This window comes from Strigops habroptila, chromosome 5, assembly GCF_004027225.2.
Source record: "Strigops habroptila isolate Jane chromosome 5, bStrHab1.2.pri, whole genome shotgun sequence".
Taxonomy (NCBI): Eukaryota; Metazoa; Chordata; class Aves; order Psittaciformes; family Psittacidae; genus Strigops; species Strigops habroptila.
The window spans coordinates 76898061-76920102 of record NC_044281.2 but is presented as its reverse complement, the minus strand read 5'-3'; the positions used below and the strand labels follow the sequence as shown (position 1 = coordinate 76920102).

General features: G+C 41.3%; 1 protein-coding gene across 1 annotated transcript in view; it reads right to left on the bottom strand.

The window, feature by feature from the left end:
- INPP5F (inositol polyphosphate-5-phosphatase F) overlaps positions 1-14668 on the bottom strand; it is a 45561-nt gene extending 30893 nt beyond the window's left edge. The window contains exons 1-2 of the mRNA XM_030485771.1: positions 14295-14668; positions 122-202 (exon numbers count right to left, since the gene is read on the bottom strand). Of these exons, the coding sequence (XP_030341631.1) occupies positions 122-202; positions 14295-14391 (178 nt within the window). The 5' untranslated portion in view covers positions 14392-14668. The remainder of the gene's footprint in view (positions 1-121; positions 203-14294) is intronic.
- Positions 14669-22042: the final 7374 nt, after the last annotated feature.

Below are 22042 nucleotides of genomic sequence, written 5' to 3'. Positions count from 1 at the left end.
AGGCCACCACATAATGGCATTTGAGCTACACAGTGTTATTTGTAGTATCACTGACTTCAAAACAAAGTGCATTAGCAGTGCAAGAAAAATATGCAACAAAAAACCAGCATGAACCACCTACCTGTATGAAGCTGAACTTTACCGATGACTCCCTCTACCAGGCCCAGGCAAATGGGATTCCAAGCCAAAAGAAGGTCAGTGGCTGCAAAAAGAGAACAAAGCTCCTGTTTTTTTTAAAGTAAACTCAACAGGACAGATAACCCAGTGATGGTTGTTCTTTCCACTTCCCCCGCCTTAGAGGGCAGACTAAATACCAGGATTCTTGCAATAAGATACATATGCTGTTCAATTGTAGATTGTTACCAAGTAACTATGACCAAACTACGAAGTTCCTAACTAATTTAATAAGTAGTAAGTACTAATTTAAAGCCCTACCCTAGATATTTCAGAAAAAAAATACATAATTGTATTGGGCCATGGTAATTTAGTTTAATGGAGGCTCAATTCTTCTATATCCATTAGAATTCGTAGCTTATCTGAAATTTTACATGGCTATAGTGAAATTGAATACAGGTCATTAAGTTGGTAATGTAGCTTCCAAAACCTAGCAGCTGTTAACCTTCAGCCCCAGCTCTTTCCCATACCTATCCCATTACTATTAGTTTCACATCGTCTTTCTATATACACGTGTACACACACACACACTTCCCCTTCTGTTAAAACACTCTCAACAACTACATGGAATACCAATGTACACAAAGTTAAGTTTTAGGTTTTTAGTTCTCCTACTGTTAAGAAATTGCAGTGAACCACATAGGAAAGAGAAGAGAAAGCAGGAAGGCAACACTATCAACTTTCTAATCTGTGAAGGCTACTCCTCTTAACATGCACTCAAGCCATCATTTGATACAAGTCAGTAAGATAGTAAACACATGAAGAGTAAGTATCCCGTGGTCACACAGACACACACTGTTGATACTCAGCAAGAGTTTCTAACAAGGTAGGACCTGTTCAAGAGTTCAAGTCTGTGCGAAAGAACAAATCAAATCTTTTAAGTGAAAACAAATCCTTAAAAACAATATCTGCATAGGAGAGAACAAACTCCCAAAGGCAAAGAAGAGAGGGCTTTCCTATATCAAGAAGGACAAGAAGCTTGTTATTATCTACCAAAACTACTTGTTTCTAGGTGGAAGAGTTTCTCCAGTTTTAACATCCAAGCAAATTAAATATCTTAGCTCTCAGTGTAAGTAGATGAACATTTGAAAGAACAAACTCACATGATATCTCAAGACAGAGAAGGGTACAAATCATGGGCACCTATATATACTTTATTTACAAGACCTCAGCTTCTTCTTGGAAGTCCAAGATCTGCAGGTGACAACTGATAGTCTGATAATTTTTATGTACTTGTTCTCAAACACTGTACCCTCCTTGAAACATTTGTAATTGAGACTTTGGTATTCCACAAACACACACTTATTCCTAGCTTTCAGCATTTAACATTTAATAGTAAACCAGACTCAGCTAATTTCACCATTAAATACAAGCAATACATGAGATACTACAGAAATGGTTGAAGTCAGGGTAGATCTAAATTGAACTGCTTTAAATGGGATATATCACGTTTTTGTATATAGACAAGAAAGAACTAAGAGCACATGGTACCAGAATTCAAAGCAATGTTTGCAGGAGACACTGCAGAGCTACAATTAATGTGTGTAACCATGCAGTACCATTTAATGGACTGTATCTGCAGGGAAACTCCTGCTTCTTCCCATTTCACTGTAAGAGTACTACAGACAGTTACTTGGTCTGTAAAGAACCCAGTATGAATCATGCCATAATCAAATGAAGTTCTTAAGGAGACTAAGAGACATAGATGAGCGCCAGGAGATAAGCGAGTGTTTATAACAGTGGGAACAGTTTAACTTACTCTCAAACCTTGCTGAAGTACCCAAACTCATTTTGTATCAATATGAGAGAGACTTGTGCTCATAGAGAACGAGTTTAGGACAGCCTGAGCTCAGAGTTTCAGTCCAGATAACATGCAAGAGCATCTGTATGCTGAATGGGAAATCTGCACTATCACACTTACAGGGAAGAGGGACAAAAGCAGCTTTCCTCACTTTCAAATCTTCCACCTTCTTTCCCAGTTCATCCACACTATCCCAGAGTCTTGTTTTCACCCCGGGCATTCTCTAGAGCTGTATTGTCTCAGACTTCATCTGCTTTTTGCCATCTTTACAATTGATTTCCACATTCATATTCCATTGAGAGCTAGAAGGCAGCTAGATACATCAAGCAACCAAAAAAAGCTAGGCACAGGAGGAATTTAAAGAACCAAACCACTGAAGGTTTACCATAGTTACTATGAACCCAGCAACCTAGAATATCATCTAAGTATTTTTAAACCACTGATTTCCTGCTCTGATAAGAGACATTAGTAGAAAAGCTCTGTACAGTAAGTGAAGTTTCTTCTAGGAGCTTACAAGAGATTTCAAAAAGAAAACAAGATTTTAAGATATAAGGAAATTATAGTTTTAACTTGCCTGCAAAAGGACATAAGGAAACTGGTATCAGGGACTGTAGGGCAAGTGGGTCTTACATGGCTGTTCTATTAGTTTTGTGAGTTACTCTGTCATATGTAGCCCTAGACATAACCATATGGAACATCCATTACTTCTACAGGAATACATCTCCCTAGTAGCAAAGCAACACAATGAGAACTGGCTCTAAACTTTGATTCCTATGTTCACTTCAAGTACAGGCGAGCTTTGGGAAGAAAGAGAATACATTTGGAGTTAAATGCACATTGTACTTGAAGAGTTTAAAGACAGCAGCTATAGATCCACCAGCTGGGCAGCACTGGATTTCTTTGGTGACAGCATCATACTTTCTGTCCTGTGACAACATTGAGGAAGCAAGTTGATTTAACTAAATATAACTCATCTGGTTCTGACCTTCTGGCTAAAACTTTGTTACTGGTTATAGTTCTATTTCCTGTGTGAAAGCCTTATCTTGCCTCAGAGACAACCCCCAACCATGCTGAATAAATACGACAGTAAACACTGATGAACCCCTTGCTCTTCAGGAGTACACTCTGGAAATGGATGAACCAAATTAAAAGGTTTAACCATCATTCACCCACTCATCCCAAAAGTAGATGGGCTTTCATGTTGAGTGCAGTCCTAGTTACTCTGGTTTCAAAGAAGCTGTCTCCAACTTTTGTCTAATCCTATAAAATTGTTCAAGTTTGTTCACTTGCAGTCATTTAGTCTGTCTGGCAATTTAGGCAGCAGCATCTTCAGCCACCATCTGTATCTTTGAAAATTATAACCACTTAATCTTTGCTTAAGTAAAGATTTTAAATACACAAAGTTAACTGCAAGCCTGAAGGAGATTAGCCTTTAACTGTAAAGTAAAGCAGAATTTAAAAGGCAGCATAAGTTGGTAGACAGTGAGACATATTACAAAAGGTATTTACATCTTTTTAAAGCCAAAGGGGAAAGTAACCATACAAGACAAACCTGAAAATCCTCAGTTAATAGTTTTTGGATAGTTTTTGGAGAGACCTGGCCACACTTCTGACTGCTGAATGCTGAAACAACACATGGCAAGTTTGATTTTCTTTTATAAATGCTTTTATCAATAAGAATTAACTAGCACAAGGCTCTATCAAAGGAAACACTGGACTTTCCTCTACGCACAAAACAGACTGAACGCTTTGAGATGTTATGTTAAGTACAATTTATCAATACAGTTACTCTTCCTTCCCCACACAAACCTATCTTCCTATAGATGTCATACTATTCACCTAGTGATCCCTTCAAACTCAGCCAGCCAGGAATAAAGACTCAACCTGAAACTGCAACACAACGTGGTTGACACAGATTTCTTGCAGTATTGTGCTGATGATAACGAGCACTGTCAAAATAGTCAAAAGCAGAAAGTAGGAAGCTGTGCACAGAAAGACCCACTACGAGCAGTGAGCTGAGCCCCATGGAATATCTTCCTTGACATGGGGAGTTCTCTGGAGTCCTCAGTATGTTTTAATTTGAGAGAACTGCCTGGGTTTGACAGGTCTTAACACACGCCCTTAACACTCTGAGGTATGTACTTGCTTACCAAGTTTCCATCCTGACATACAAAATTGCTCATTCTTTCCCTTATCCCAAAAACTAAATTCATGCTATTGAAATAAGCGTCACCTCTTTCTGCCAATTCCTGTTAGAGATTAACGATCACTGACGATACATTTACCAGTCACAGTGATTGTATCAGCATTGTGGCTGCAGCACAATAGAACTTCCGTCACAAATTCAGAACAAAACCAGCTTTGATGTGATTACTTCCACCACCACCCCTCAGAGCTTACCAGCAGTGATGCAGGGCCATGCAATGCCTGATAAAGTTTCTTTAATTCTCTGTGTTTACACAAATGAAACCCTGAAAAAGCAGATGCAAAAGCAGGTTGGAAGAGCATCAAAAGCCAAAAGCGCTTTCTAGCTCTTTCTCCAATCTCCCACCAGCAGAATTGATCCTAGGTCAGGCACAAATTCCGACAAGAAAACAAGCTTCTGCTTTGGGATAAGCCACTTGCTCTACATTGAATGACTATGCAAGCATGAAGAGTTTAAGGAGGAGGGCTGTCAGCTTCCTTTGGAGAGAAGGCAGGAAGAAGAAAAGGTTTCATTTGCAATCACTTGAATCCAGCCCTTACTAGTGAACCACTGCCTGGTTCAATCCATCAGATAGCTTTAAGTATTTATCTTCCGATCTTGCTATAGCTCGGGCAGTATACTCTTCTTAACTTCCTCAAACGTTGTTGGCTTTCAGAAATGGACCTTGGCTAGAAAGTGTTTCCTGCCAGTATGTACAAAAACATACAAAACATCACAGAGCTTCAAGCTCAGTTTATATGTGAGTGTATAAACACAGACATGCTATTTCTCAAAAATTCTTTCCATAGCCTGGCAGAGTAGTAACTCTCACAATCATTCTCAACATTCAACACAAGCAGTAGACATTTATATACAAAAAGTAAAAGCTGAATAACTCAATGTAAATAACCAAAGTAAATCTTTCAGCTCTGCTAACATGACTTTTGACACCTGAAGTGTTAACTTTCAGAGGGTGAAAAAAACCAACTTCAGTACTATTTTCAAATAGAGTGTTTTTTCTATACCTGTGTCTGCTTTAAATCAGAGACAAATTATTAGCACTATTTGACCCCTATGACCTCATGTGGCTTTTCAACAGAGAGCCTGCTTCCAAGTTCCAGTTCATCTTTGAACACTGTTCTGAATTATTAGCCAGGATTAAGAGATTATCTATTAACTGGGAAGACTTAAGCGTATAAACCTGAACTTCTTTCTCTAGTAGGAAATAAAGTACTACTTATGCAAATGAAACTTGGCTAATTAGGTTTTCCTTTCAGCACAGATTTCTAAAGTTATATTAGCTACCATAATTACAGAAAGATGGACGAGTATGAAGACATTTAGTATTACAAGCTTTTAATTGTCATGATGTGTTAACTTTACTTACTCGCATATTCTCCCCCAAACTTTAAACAAGTTATCCCTTCAGCTAATCACCTGTTTGAATTACCTCTAATTTGTCACTTATACAGCTTGCACTGCAAGTGTTACAGCCTTGAGAGCCGTCAATCACTTAGAATTGAAACGCTTTGCTTTACTAGAGAAATGAAATCAATTCTGCTCTCCATTCTGCCCACACCCCCCTGCCTTAAGCAGCCTCCAGCCAGGCTACCCTAGGAGGATTTCAAAACATCCCAGTTAGTCTCCTCGTTGCTACTATACCCTACAGCCTTGCTAGAAAGCCTGCTTATCCTCCAATCTCCAGTAATGAGAAGCATGTTTTCCAAAGGGTAATTCAATGCAAGTTTCTTACAGAGTGCCTGTCTCCCCTGTTACAAGCACAGCACACTACAAAGTACACATCCACCCACTTGTATCTAAGAAAATGAAACGGTGATTTAGTTTCTTTGAACACTTTGCTTCAGTATCTCAAAGTTAGACCAGATGAACGGGAACAAGTACAATTCAAGTTGTATAGTGACAGATTTAAAGCAGTGGAGCTGGGAGCATACAACACAAGTTTGTATTATTCCAGTAAAAGCAGGATGCAAGTCCCAGAGAAAGTACCTAACAAAAGTGAATCCTTACTATTCACTTTGATGAAGAACACTTCTTTGTATTCTGTTGCAGTCATAAAATCCCCTGAGTCACCAGGCATTGCTCGGGAAACTTAAAAACATACAGAAAACGTTCAGAGAGTTCTGAACCTTTGGAGAGTCTGGAGAGTTTCCAGTATTACAAGTAACTGCACACGGAACTCCTGTACTAGACGTGGTAACAAACTGTGTCAGCAGTTGTTACCAGGTGAAACATCTTCTCTCCAAACGGGATTTGACCATCTAGATCAGTGGTCTCCAAACTTCTTTATTACATACCACACCAGTTAAAAACAGTTTAACATGCATCCCAAATATACATATATTTATTTATAAATCATAGAATGGTTTGGGTTGGAAGGGACCTTAAAGTTCATCCAGTTCCAACCCCTCTGCCACACAGGACACCTTCCACTAGACCAGGTTGCTAAATAACATACAAGTTCTACTGCACTAATACTAAATACATTACAACACGTATACAGAAATACAAGTTTTAAATGGATGAAATAAAGATAAAATAACACTATTTTATTAATGGTACAAAATATTTCTTCCCACACCTCAATGGGTTACCTTCTGCACTCTTGAAGTGTATGCACCCCACTTTAGAGATGAAATGAGTGCCAAAATGTGTGCAACAAGCTCTTAAGATGTGTTTCTACCACTTGAAATTAGAATCACCTCCTCAACTCTTCCACAAAGGTGTAAATACATTCAGGTAAGTGCCAAGCAGTGGCTCTCTTAAAACGCAGATAGGCACTAAGCCACTGAAGCTCAGTGGTTTTGGCTTTTTTTTTTTATGTAGGATTTCCTTTTATTCTTCTACACTGCTGAATTCTGCTAGTAAACATAACCTCTATCACTTCTGACAAAGGAAATAATATCTTTCATCCTTCCCAAGGTAACAAGTGCTTAATAATGTTATTACAGACCAACACCATCCCTATTTTCAGCTGGTATTTCAACAAAGCTCAAGTTGTTTGTTGGTAAGGATACCTTCAAGCTAGGAAAGCAGCAGGTTGTCTGCATTTTTAATCCTGTTTACTTTGTAAGAAGGAAATTCTCAGAAAGGCAGGAGGAAGATTTTATTCAAACCTACTTCTAAAACCAACAGTTTAAACACTATATTCACTCCTTCAGAAGACATGCTGTTCTAAAACATTTGCTCAACAGTTTCAGCTATATTCAAAAGGTTTGAATATAAACATTAATTGAGCAGAAAGATTTCACTATTATGACAAATAATCTGCTTTACTTATCACTGAAGTGACTTATGTTGACGCTTCTTAAGAGCCATGAGAGCAATACTAGTACAAGCTGTGGTAAGCCAAGTCTAAGCAAGGTGAGGTTTTCCCTCACTATCACCTTTCCTGCTCACTCCATAATTAACTTTCCTCTCTGACTAGCTAACTAATCAAACTCAAAGCAGAAAAAGAATTATGGATTTGGAACAATCATTTCAAACATTGAATAAGGGAGTTGTACTCAAAAACTTGGCACATGTGTTTCAGGAACAGAGAGTAAACAATTTCATGCCACAGGCACCACATGCTTCCTTCCTTCCCCCCCTCTTTTAAACTGTTGGGGACAAATTGACTATTTAATCAAACGACAACAAGCAATGTATCGTAAACATGTCAGGATAGGGAAAAACATTTAAGCATCAGCCATGTGTTGCTGTTTTTCCTAAACTGAGAAACAGACATGGAGAAAAGAAACTGAAAGTTAACAATTAATGATAGACCAGCGCATTTGCCATGTACATTTTGCAACCAGCTCTTGGGCAAGGCCATATACTTTTAAATTTGGCTCAGAGCTCTGTTTTGCACAATGCTGGCACCTTTTATGCAATTTACTTCAGCATCTCTGTATGATCTTACATACTCTCCTCAATATTTTATCAGAGATAAAGACTTACTACATTACTCAAAGCAGAGCATAGGTTTTTGAGCTCTAAGTATGTTCAAGCGCCTTGTTTGCAGTTTTCCAAAGACACAATAAACACTGTTTCAGAGTTTCTATTCTAGTAAGATTTCTTCTTTAAAAGGAAAACCTAAGTGTTCAAGTGAAATCCATTCATTTTGGTTCAGCTTTTCAGGAAAAGAAATCCTCTCCCAGTTTTTATTGGGAAGGAATTAGAGATGTTTGGAACAAGAATACACAACTGATCATTGAGCATTAATATTCCTGTTTGCTAAAGCAGAACTTTCAAAAGGAAGGGGGTTACACTATTTGCAAATTCCTCCTCTAGAAATCTGTCCAACACTTTCATCTCTTCTTGATACTCAGCTCCTGTGACTTTGTGTCCTATGAAGACATGTGAAATGATTTTAACGAATAAGGATATAATTAGAACCTGATCAGCTGATAGATCCGATGACCATCAGCTGGAAGCATTAACTCCGCAGACAGGAATTAGAGCACTTCACAAAAGGTTTAAACAGGAGAAGAAAAACCTGCACATACCCATAAGCACACCACTTCTCAGTGGACTCTCTTTTCATATTCTTTCTTATAACAAATGTTATTTCCTGGTTAAAATTCTTGCAAATGATTCCTGCCAAGAGTGATATGGCTAAATCACAACTGAAAATAAACTGGGAAAAGTTTTGTTGTTGTTACTGTTTGTTTAAATCAAGAGTTCAATCATACAGATCAAGTTAAATTGCCATACCAGGACAGTGGATTTTCAAGAAATACAGATTTGGTTCTGTAAGTTTCTCAATTGGAATAACCATGTGCATTTCTATAACAAATCCAGAACATTCAAGGAACAGAACTACTTTTGTAAATCACAAGTTTATAGCAAGTTTAACACTTAACGAGAAGCAAAATTTGAGTTACCAAATTTTTACCTTTTTCTCTAATAACCTCTATGTATATTAAAAATTCATACTCTTTCTAACATTAAACCTGAAACCTCTGAACACTGTCAAAGAAAAAGGTTTTGCCCATAGTCTCAAATCTTTTAGACAATTGAAGAGAAAAAAGTACAGCGTGCCAAACTTTGGGCCTCAAGCCTCAATAGACAGCCCTAACAGGATGAGTTTCTGAAACACATGTAATTGAATATGTAACTAAGCTGTATTTGAAACCTGTTCGATATTGCACTGAAGGATTTGCTTCTCAAAGAAAATTGTAACCCACCATCTGAGAAGTCTCATAGTTTGAAGTATTTGGTGGAAGGTATTGCAGAGTCCCTTAAGAAGCTACAGCATTAACCATTCTTTCTGGGGCATAACTTCAGCAACATAAGATCTCTCCTGTATGCTGAATAGTATCAATTAAAGACCATTAAAAAAAACCACATTTCAATCTACAATAGTTGTTTTGAAAGAACATAAATGGCATATCAAATAAACGATTGCCTTTTACTGCAATTCAAAACTTAAGTCACTTAAAGTTTTAATGTTTCCTTACACATACAGCTGAAATATCACCCACACTACTAAACTGTGAAAGAACCTAATAACAGTGTTCACAGATCGAAAAACCACAAGCCTTTGATACAGACCCTTCTTAATTGAAGGGCTGCTAGTTGTTGATGCCTTCTGTTCTAAATATTTTAGTTGCAGTTAGTCTGTAATTTCCTATTCACCATTTCGTTAATACTAACCCATGAGATCAAAGATGAGTGCAACCTCTACTAAAATCCGAGCCACAAAAATCCACCTGAATTACAGATTTATTTTAATTCTGGTAAATACATTTGAAGATCTTGCCTCACAGTCAGAAGCTAGAAAAAATTGACTACTGTATGTAGGAAGGATACACAGCAGCCTATCCCTCTACCTTAGTCCTTTCTATTCTCTTTTGCAAGAAGAGGCAATCAGCAACAGGGAACTAAGTGTTCAAGATTTTTTTTAAGCATACATTCTTGCTGGGTTGCAGCTAATACAGATCAGATCTAACATCTGGTTTGTCACATACACCACAAGTACGTTGTGCTGACAACTGAGAAAGGGTACAGAAAAGAGGGAACAGAACGAGCCAGCAAGGGGGAGAAACAGTTCAGTAACCACTGCAGCTAGAGAAGTGTCAAAAAACAGCTTGAGGTTCCTTAACAAGTAACTTGAAATATGGAGAGATTTATTCCTAAAGCTACAACTACCTCCTCTGGAATTCATTTTCCAGAATAGATAAGCAGTTCCTAAGACATAATACTGAAATTCAGGAAGTCGGTTTTGTATGAAATACTTAATTCGGTAGCACAAGTTCACACTCAGGCCATCATCAAGATGATTCTGTAGCCTTAAACCTACTGATCCATCTATTGGTACCAGTGGCATTGCTCCTTACGCTGCTCAAGGCCACCACTCAAGCATGTACAGGCACCAGACTTCAAACAAAGGAACTAATCTTCTCCTCCAGTCTACAGTCATGAACAGCAGCTCAGGAATTCTGACAAGCAATTCCTACATGACTCCTGCAATGTCTTTGGGGAGGAAGGCAAGCACACAAAGCTAGCATATTAAATGGCCTTATGATTTGTGATTCAGAGAAGGTTTCACACTATCAGGCTAAGCCACCGAACCTGAAATCTGTCCTCCAGTACTCTGACATACTGTTTGGTAACATGCCTCTCATTAAAAGCAAAATATTTAAGAGGCATTGCTTCAGCTGCTGATTCACAACAGATGAAAGTCAGTGCTGTAACACTAATTTCCTAAAGCATTTAGAACAAACAAATGCTCATTTGCCTCAAGTTATAGCTCCAGAAGTAGGACACACCTTAACAGCATCTTACTCTTGCAGGCAGAGACTACGGAGTCTTTGAGCATGAAGCGCGCAAAAGTTGTGTTAGAATAATTCCAATCCATATATCACTCAAAGTATCTTGGAGGTTTTTTCCTGCAGGGTGGTGGGAACCAGCATTACTACTAGTAATAGTTTTAGTAACAACTACTCCGAAACTTATCTAGTCTGGCATTACTGCCCAGAGTATTATCAAGGCCAACACAATTATAATAGCGTTCACCCCATAAAATAGTCCCATTCCTTTTTCTGCTAATAAGGAAATTGCAAGAATTTAGTGTCCTCAATACTTTCACTCTTTTCTATATGTGTATATGCATGTGTCTATAAATACATCATTTATACCAACAACATCAATAAAACCATGTTTGCAATCTGTGTAGAACTACCAGTCAGGAGCAGCCAAACAGAGCATAAACAAACCAAACCAAGAGTGAAATCTCAATCAAGAGCTGATGCAAGATATTTAAAGCATGGTTGAACAGCACATGTTTTTTCACAACAGTGATGAAAGCACACTGTAGACAGCTAAATTCCTCACCAAATCTATGATGCCAAAGTGATTCATAGATTTCCTGCAGGTGACTCATTAGTGCTTTCACTTCAGAGGGGAAAAAACCACCAGAAACATCTTGTAAACACAGGCAGAAATCCTCCAAACCAGGGCCAACCTCAGATTTTGCTTTTAGCAAATATTTACCAAGGGTTTTTGCCTTTTTTAATTCAAGCTGTTCTCTCCGTGATTCAAAGAACCATGATTCTCACATGGTTCTGCATGTCAGAAATACAGCTTTCAAAAATCAGCACATTTCTGAACATGCCTTTGCAGTTGAGGGAGGAGAGTTTTCCAAGGCTTAACATCAGCTCTTCAGACTCAGACCTATCATATAAAGCACTACTCTGCAAGGTTTGCCAGTGTTATCTATTTCAGTCTGTGAATATATAAAGATTAATTCAGAGCAGCCTCTGTGGGACAGAATAAAACCGAGGCCTCCAAAGCCAAGCAAAGACACACATAGTTAAATTACAGCCTTTTGACAGACTATTAAACATGTCAATGAACATGAGTTATGACTTTGGGATTTTTAATGTGGCAGTGACTCATCACACAATAATCCAGTTACTCACTTCCGGTCAGTGGCCTTGATTAATAAAATTAAACTGTAATAAAATTGTAATCTTGAGGATATTTAGCTTTGTCTTCATACACGCAAGAGCTATTGAGCCAAGAAAGACTTCTTGTCAGAGAACCATTTCTGCCTTGGGCTTGCTTTCAACACCTTAAGGTATTTCATTTCACAGCCCTAGAGCCCACTTCCATTAAGATGATCCACAGGCAGGGTTGGAAAAACAAGACTACAAACACATTGAAACAGGAAAGCGTGACTAACGTCAAGAGTTTCAAGCGGACTGAGATACTTTGATATCACGTTACCTTTCATTAATCTGTAGGTCAGGGATCACATGTATACTGGCTGAAAATCTAAAGGAAAGCTAAGGATAAAATGCTGCTGAGCAGTACAGAGGCATTGTTGAGCACTGGCAAAGCCTCCATGAGGTTAATAGACTTTGAGAAAATCAAAATATATTAAAAAATCACAGCAATGGCTGCATGAAAGCAAGTGATAGTTTTAAAATTAAAGCTTTCAACTACATAACTACATAACACCATAACTACACTAGTTTGTTCTTTCATTAGTCTGGGTCAAGCAAGAGCTTTTATGCTTTTGTAGATGATTATGGCTATTGCAAATCTAGAACTGAGAGTTTCCCCACATACACACACAAAACCACATTTCATTGACTGGCAGTATTGTTTGCTGCCTTAACATCAAGTAGTCTGTAAGATGATGTATAAGTCAAAGCATTACTAGACTTTCAACCACAAGTGAAGCTGCTGGACAAGAATAAGTCACGTTAACTTGAGGCAGACGGTAATTTTATCTAAGAGATGCAAAACACACTGACAAGACATGACCCAAGTACAAAAACATAACACAAGGCAGACCAGTCTGAAAAACAGCTCTTTGGATAAACACAGATAACAATGGTATTCGATGTTTATGTATAAAGTTTTTCCAGCCTTTTATAAAAGGGATCATGAAGCGTGCTGTGCTCAGATAGCCAACCTGGTCATATGCGTGCTGAACTGGCTTTATCAGCAAAAATGGATCCCAAATTTAGAAGACTTTTTGTTTGGTGAAACATCCAGCTATTTAGAGTATTTTTAACTTATAAGCAGGTTTACCATGGTCCTTTACATCTAAGGTACATCTACCACTTAAAGCAAGCTGATTTCAGTAGCACAGGGTGCCCAGAGAAGCTGTGGCTGCCCCATCCCTGGCAGTGTTCAAGGCCAGGTTGGACACAGGGGCTTGGAGCAACTTGCTCTAGTGGAAGGTGTCCCTGCCCATGGCAGGGGGTTGGAGCTGGATGAGCTTTAAGGTCCCTTCAACCCAAACCAGTCTGGGATTCTACGATTCTAACAACAGTATTTCGTTTTACAGACACTTTTACTGACTCACCTCCCAGACAGGTTATTATCATTATCATTGTTTCAAGATTTCTGTAACACAACCCTACGCGAACATTTTTGTTAACACAAATCCACAATTTTTGATCCCACTTCCTTCTCTTCAGCCTTATATTAACACACTTAACCCCCTTTGTAACCATCACTTACACTAAGAAAATTTGAGAGCAATTTAGAAGTGTAGAGCACTGGTCAACCTCTCCTCACCGAGGAGACCAGGGGACACGTTTGTCCCAAGACGCAATCACCATTTACCGGGAACAGTGGCCAGCATCACTTACGTAAGGCTGACACCAGCACAAGATGGCCCTTCTGGTTTGGTGATGCTCCCCTGAGGGTGCCCAGATCCATTTCCAACACCATAAACTATCCAGGCTCCCCACGGCGGGGGGGGGGGGGCTGGCAGGGGCAGCCCTATTTGATTTTGGAGAGAAACGAACACATGGTGCAATAAAACCCCAATTCCTCACCCCGCAGAAGGAGCGTTCCGCGCGGGGCCAGGACACGCGTGACCTCCCGCCCCTCGGGCACGGCTCCGGGCAGCGCGGGGCCGGCGGCAGCCGGAACTCGCCCTCCGCGGGGCGGGCGATGGGCAGAGGCGGTTACCGCGCCCGCGGGGGGCTGAGCCCCACCGGACCCACCCGCGGCAACACCACCGAGCCCCGCCGCCCCTCACCGGGGCTGGGCACCGACACCGCCCTTCCCGCAGCGACCCTCTCCCCGTCCGCTCCCAGCCATCGCGCCCCGGCGAGGGCACCCCGGCCCTTCCCCACACAGGAAGCGGCGGCGCCGGCGGCGGGGTCTCACCGGCTCTCAGCTGCAGGCTGCCGTCCCTCCGGCTGCACCACAGCGCCCGCTCCCCGCTCTGCAGGATGTAGTGGTCCTTGGCTTGGAACAGCTCCATCCTCGCACACCGCCGGGAAGGAAGGAGGGAGAGAGGGCGAACGGGGCGCTCCCGCCGCTCCGCACCCGTGTACACCGGGCGGTAAAGCGGAGGGGCAAGCGGGGAACGGGGCGGGGGGGGCGCGGTGGGAGGTGTGGAGGGCCGGGGCGCGCTCCCGAGCCGAGCGCGGGGGCGCGCACGCGCGCGCTGCCGCACGGAGCCCGCCGGGTCCCAGCGCTGCCACGGCCGCTCCCGCCGAGGGGCGCTTCCTCGGGCCAGCCGGGAGCGAGCGCGGGTTCCGGCCCCGCCTACCCTCCCCGCACGTGACGCTGTCCGTCAGCGCATGGCTGCGCTCTCATTGGTGCAGAGCGGCACGGGGGCGGGGCTTGAGGAGCGCGAAGGGCGGGGCTGCCCCTCCCCTCAGCCCCCTGCTCCCCTCAGCGCTGGCCCGCGGAGGGAGGCGGGCCGGGGACCGCGCACAGAGTGAGCGGCGGGCGAGGGCCGGGCTGGGGGGCCGTGGTGGGGATAACAGGGATAACTGGCGCTGGAGAGAGCGCAGAGAATGGCAGTGGAGCTGGTGAAGGAGCACAAGTGTGATGAGGAAAGGCTGAGGGACCTGGGGGGGTTTAGTCTGGAGAAGAGAAGGCTCAGGAGGGACCTTATCGCTCTCTACAGCGGCCTGACAGGAGGATGGAGTGAGGTGGAGTCGGTCTCTGCTCCCAAGGAACAAGGGATGAGACAAGAGGAAACGGCCTCAAGCTGCACCAGGGGAGGTTTAGATGGAGATGAGGAACAATTCCTTCCCCAGAGGGTGCTCAGGCACTGGAACAGGCTGCCCAGGGCAGTGCTGGAGTCACCGTCCCTGCAAGTGTTCACACTCCGTGTAGCCGAGGCCCTCAGTGACATGGGTTGGTGGTGGCCTTGGCAGTGCTGGGGAATGGTTGGACTTGATGATCTTAAAGGTCTTTTCAAACCTAAATAATTCTGTGATAACGCCGGTGCCGGCAGTGGCTGGGGTTGGGTCTGAGGGAGGGGCGCGCTCTCCTGCCCGGCTCCCCGGTTGCCCTGGCTCTCGCCGGCCCTGTCGGTGCCTGTCGGGGTGCCGGGGCCCCGCAGGGCCTGGAAGCTGCCAACAGCACAAGCCGCAAAGCCGCTGGGGGGTCATATCCAGCCACTACAGGCGAGGCGGTAACAACCAAGCCGGCATCCCCCAAGGTCTTTCTGCTTTCCCCAGGAGGGAGCACTTTTAATAACTGGTGGAAAGAGTCAGGAGTTGATACAGTGGTGATAGGAAATCTCAACACCATAGCCCAGGACTCATGATTTTAAATATTTATACGGAAAGGAGCATCTCCTGATGCAAGTTATTAGTATAGTATAGTTAGTTACACGCTCTCTCCTCTCCAGGCAACACTGGAAAACGTACCAGCAAACTCATCACTGCTACAAACTTACTGGCCGCTTATCCAGAGGTTTTCAGAGCTTTTGTTTGTTCACAGAAGCTGAAGTCCTGCTCGCTATGAAATTGAAGTAGAAATAGACAAATAGCATCCCGTTGTGCCTACAGCCATTTGGGAGCAGCTTGGTTTGTTGAAAGAATATCTTCAGTATATTGTGAAAATTAATGGTCCATGCAAGTAAGTAGTTTTACATCATACCAGAAAACCAATTTTCCCATCTTTTCATTTATTTCCATCTACCCTTCCTAAAAGAATTGATTTTTCTAGTGACTCTGTACTGGATTTATATTATTTTGAATGCAGTTTAAGGTTTTTCTTTCAAATATAAGGTCTGACCTCTGCTTTTTAAGGACGCTTAAGTAGTATAGCAACAATATGAATGGAACTGAACTCTATTTGATTTGATAATAGATGCTGATATCTCTTAAAATTTTCCCCAGGGCAGGTGTACAAAAGGATGCACTGTTCTTGGCTACAGATCCTGATTTTAAACACGCTACACCTTGTGAATGCCCTATAGCTTCCAGTGTAGCACTGTCTTGCCCAATTCTTGTATGAGGCAGTCAATGCCATTGGCTGAATGCTAGTAATTCAGATCACTCCTGTAAGTACTGGGCAGGAAAGGAGTTTGAATGGCTTCTCATCATTTTAATAAATAGATCTCTTTTGAATTAATTACTCTTGACTTTGTTATAAGCAAAGCTTATAACATTCTGCTATAAGCACAATGTCACCTATTTCCAAAGGCATATCAAACATATACAGAAATGCAGTATAGAGACGGATTAGTCCACAGCTTATTTCCTAGCACAACAACGTAGTGCTGTTTCCTCACTTGTAAATGAAATACATTTATAGTGCCATAAAATGAAGCCTAGTTCCTAGCCCAAGTGGAGAAGGCATTGTGAAATTTCAGGTCAAATAAGTGGAGAGCGGAGCTGTGATTGCAATGGGATGTATTTTGTGTCTCTAACTGAAAGCTCCTGGTGTGCAAAGAAAGCAGTGTCTGTCTTTCAGATTTAGCTGCCTAAAGGGCTCCTGGAGAGAAGTTCCTCTGTGACCCTGCAAGGAGCTGGCAATTGTCAGCTAGAAGAGGTTCTTGAGTTTTGCTCTTCTTCTCTGTCTCTTCCCTGCCTTGCACTATGAGAAGGGCAGAAGGATGGTAGTCAGTTAGATGAGCCACAGGCAGCAGACATCTTAGTGGCAGTAGATGCAGCAATCCCCTTTTCAGACAGAAATGTGTGAAGCCTTAAGGAAAAAAAGAAATTTGAGAATCATTTGGGGTCAAGATCTGGGAGGTGAGGAAGATGTTTGAGAAGTTCAGTCCTTAGGTAGAAGAATCCCTTTTAGCTGTCAGTTGTACACACCTGCCTGTATACTTTGTTGTCTTTTCCTGGACAGAGCAAATAAACACATTATTCAGTGGTATCATTCCTTCATTTCATTGTGCAAACGTCAGCAGTTGACTTTAATTGAATTCATTATCTGCGAAACCCGTACAGACTTATTAACTGGGGTGATTAATATTCTCCTGTAAGAACAAATGATAATCACTATGAAAATGCATTAAGAAAGATGTCCTGCCCCTGCTACGGATTCCATCGACTCAGAGCAGCTCCATCAACAGTTCACTTGGCATTTGTCACACAACAGGACAGTGGAGATCTCCAGCTGGGGCATGGGAACTAGCAGCTGAGGGCAGAGATTTCCAGAATGAGCCTGTTCTGTCAGTGGCAGATCAATTTAGGAATTTCCTTCCCCTGCCAGAAGTTTCTGCTTCCCTTTATCATGCCAAATCAAAAGTTCCTTTGGACACAGCACTGGCTGGGAGCACTGGAGACTGTGCTGATGCAGAGGGATGGGCTGCTGCAGAGCAGCACATCTTCAACTCGCAAATAGGAAGATTTTCCAACTATTATTAAACTACTCACTACTGAACAGCACTGCTTTGAAACCATTCTTTTCAAAGATTGGTTTCTCTCCCATACAATGTTTCTCTATTAGTGTATTATTCATATATATTAGTTATAGAATCATAGAATGGTTAGGGTTGGAAAGGACCTTAACATCATGTGATGACAGGACATTAAGAAATGGAAAATGTCCTTACTATATGTTAACGTTCAAGACCCAGGCAAGAGCTTGATTTTGGAAGCATCAAGTTTAGAAAAGCATTTTAAGTGTATGCAGTCTGCACCATCATTTGCTAAGTGTTTCTCACTGCCACTTGCAATATCATCTCTATTCTGCATGCATTTTCCAAATGGCTTGCTGTTGTGTAATGCAGAGAGTTGCCATTAAAATAATTCAGAGCTCCTTGCAGGGATTTGGAGGACAGATTTTGATTCACTGTTGTTCACCCTTTGATCAGGGTTTTTTTTCCCCCTTAGGCAGTTTTCTGTTCACATTCGGTGTGTTCTCCACAGATTCACAGCTGGTCAGTGTGTTTATGAGCCTGTCAGCTTCAGTTAGCACAGGAAAAAACGAATTGGAAAGGGAGCTTTTCATTTTTGCAGTTCATTGTCAATAGCTAATGGTGAGGAAATGCAGAGGCTGATGATTAGTCACGGGTTCTCACTCTCAGTATCACCTGATTTCAAGTTTAAATGTTGATTAATCGGAAGTGCTGATATAGCAACACTCCCTGCTTGGAAGCACAATTGTCTGGATAGATTGCACAAATACACATCTTCCTGGGATGAATAATACCCATCTTGGAAATGACATTGTAGAGAGTGTGAGGATCTTTTTTCTAAGTGTCTGTGATTAAGAAGATGTGGAACATTTTTGTTTGTCTGGCTTTCATGCTCCTGGTAGCTTTCCATCAGAAAAATCTCCTTTGGCAGTGAATACACCTATAACATATTTGAAGCAGTCCTGTCAGCCTGCACAATATCCTTATAGGTAGTTCACTCTTTTGCTACTAGACATACCAGCTCATAGGTGCAGTGGGTGGACATTTTATACTATGGGCATTTGCTGCTTTGCTTTCACTTAACAGGTTAAGCCATCACTTACTTACCTATCCCACAATGAGAGGAAAGAATTTTTGCTGCCTTGTTCTTTATTCGAGGTATATTTAGTCTAGTTGTTTACAGGATTAAGTGCCATGATAAAGATGATAAAAAGCAATCTTGCAGGGACATCAGCCAGCTCCCTCAGCACTTCTGGATGCATCCCATCAGGTCCCAAGGACTATTTGTATGTCAGTTTATTCAAGTAACTCCTAATGCAGTCATCTTCTACTGCTGGTAGAACTTCTGTAGCCTACCTTTGCTCTTAGACACAGAGGCAAGGGAGGCCTGAAGGCAGATAAAACCTGAGGCAAAAAGGGCCTCGGCCTTTTCTCTGTCCTCACCCAGCAGCAAGGGAGGCCTGAAAGCAGATAAAACCTGAGGCAAAAAGGGCCTCGGCCTTTTCTCTGTCCTCACAACAGCAGCGAGCTTAAGTTTTCTTTGGTCATCTTCTTGATGCCAGAGTAACTGGAGAAGCCTTCTTTGTTACCCTTCGTGCTCCTTGCCAGTTTTTCATCTAGCTGTGCTTTGTCATTCCTATTTGCATCCCTGTGTGCCCAGGCAATGCATCTGTATTCCTCCTGAGTAGTCCCTACCCACATGCGCCTTCCATATGCTTCCTTTATGCTTCCCTAACTGAGCTTAGGTTTCCCCATCCAGTTGTCCCCATTCAGCCTCCTGTTATGCCTTCTGGTTTTCTTGCAGACAAGACAAACTGGTTTGCCTGACTCTGTAATTGAGATGTTTCTAATATGTTCCTACTAATACAGGAATACGAGTAATTAATTCATGATGCTATACCCTTAATATCTGAAATCAAATGCTTGGATTAGGGCTTCTACAATATTCCAATCAGATTCTTTAATTTCCCCTATTTTTCATCACATAGTTAGTAACCTGATAGCTCCCCAGCTGTGTGGGATGGTTGATAAACTATCATGCAAGAAGGACTCTTGGGTTACCTTCCTCTTCTGAAATAGGTTTTTTTAAGGCTTTTATGTGCTTTTAGAGAGGCTGTGTCACGTATTAACCAGACACTGTGAAAAGCCTGCTTTGAGAAGGAACCTCCTCAGAACAGAAGTAACACAGTAGGTTCTTCACATTGGCAATATAGCAGATAAAGAGATATTTGTTTGTGACAGCCAACAGTTGCCACCAGAACACTTCTGAAGTACCTGTAAATGTACTTTCAGTATTAGATACTCTGAAAAATGCTTGTATGTTGTGTTTTAGAACAGAAAAATACAAAACCACTGGCATATGAATATTAGCTTTTGGCAAGAAAATGACAACTTTCTCAAAGCCAGGGGAATCAGTTTAGCATACAAATTTCTGCCTGATTTTATTTTAAGCTTTCTTTCCACTGAAATAACTTTTTCATATGGCAGCTGTAGTTGTTATCTCTAAAGGAAGAGGGACTTTGGTATTTCCTCCTTCCCCATGAAAACCTCTTGCTTGCCAATGAGAAATTTCCACTAGCTTCACCATCTTCACTGAGCACATAGGAAAACAATAACATTTTCCCTGCAAAGCCATGTGTATGTGGTTACCATCTGCAATGTACTACATGGCTTGTGGGTAATATATCGATTTCCCTCTGCTGCACTTACTGTTACAATCAAATCAATGAGACCATTTGCAAAAAGAAATGAGGATGTTCTGACTGCCTGCAGTTCATTTATTCTACAATTGCAAACTTCACTTTGCAGTCTATCAAGCTAGCACAATCACACATGAAAAGATTCCTTACTGTGTTATTGATCTGCCTTCATCAGTTAAAATACTGTTTATAGTATACCAAGGCTGCATTTAATTCCCTATTTCTCCAAGCTAAATGACAGGCTGATCTTCATGGCCATTGTAATAAAATTCATAGCTAATTTAAAACAGATTCTACTTGCTTTTCCTCCTTTGATCACCCGGGCATGCTGCTTTCACAGTGATTTTAGAAGTGGACAAAGTAGACCAGACACAGAAAGTCCTTCACTAAGTAGACTGTATTTTTTGTTCCACTTTCAGTCTTTTCATTGATTAAAGGTTGATGAATCTCATTTGCCAGAAAGCATCGAGGAAATCTACACAACGCACTCCTTTTTCCCCAAGTGTGGGTTTTTGCGCATTTGCCTTACAAGAGATTTTCCTTTCTAGAGCTTTGATCACAGAAAGTTTCAGTGTGGGTGGTTCTAAACCAGGCTTCCTCACAACCATATGTGTCTTTATTAGGGTGGCGTGAGGTCACAGTTGGGGCTTCTATGGAAATGTTCCAAAGACAACCTTGTCTTGGTGGTGATTACAGCTACAAACCAGTATTTAACTCCGTGTCTTGGGAGTGGAGCAGAATACATTTAATAAAAAATGGGACGGAAATCCATTGGCTACTCATTGAAGATATATCCAGGAAAAGAAGATTTAAAAACAATTGGAGCAAGTTAATGGTTTCATTACCCTTTGGAAGAGCTTAACTTACCTCCCTTCATTTTTAATTTGGGTTGGGTTTTGTAGGAGTAAAATAGTTCACACTTCAACAAATGATGAAAAGTAAAATTTTAAGGTCAAACATTAAGGGTTTAATATGTCTTTTAGGAAAAAAAAATCAGAGTTATTTTTTTCTGATACCATTTAGCCAATTTAAATCAATTTTGTAAGAGGCTTTCTTGAAAGTTGCTCTATTTTCCCTGGGGTTTTTTTCTATTTTAATATTACAGAAACAAATCCCATCCAGTTATCTTTGTAATGCTATTGGGCTTCATTGAATCTAGCTTTTTCCTTAAGATTTATCTTATTTCATGTCTCTATTTATAAATATGACTACTCAGTTTCTCTGAGTATCGCAGCGATTTGGTAGTAAAATAGCAAAATAGATGTATTCCATTCTTCATGTAACTAACTCCCTCTGTTGTGAATCCTGTTGAGGCTAAGCATCAAGTATTGCCTGAAGAATAGCAATAGTTGCCAAGTACTGAAGTGTTATTACATTTCTCTGTCACTTTTCACCCCGGTTTTGGCTGTCTTATGAAAAATGAATTTATTAGTTATTCAGTGCAAAAATCTTTGTCAGCTGAACATGATGGGAATAAATGCAGGAAAAGCCTTACCTTCCCTGAGTTTGGTTTCTTTTAAAATCGCTTTCCTCTTGCTCCCCTTTCTCATGGCACTTACTATTTTGTACAACAGCTATTAATTATTGTGCATTGATTA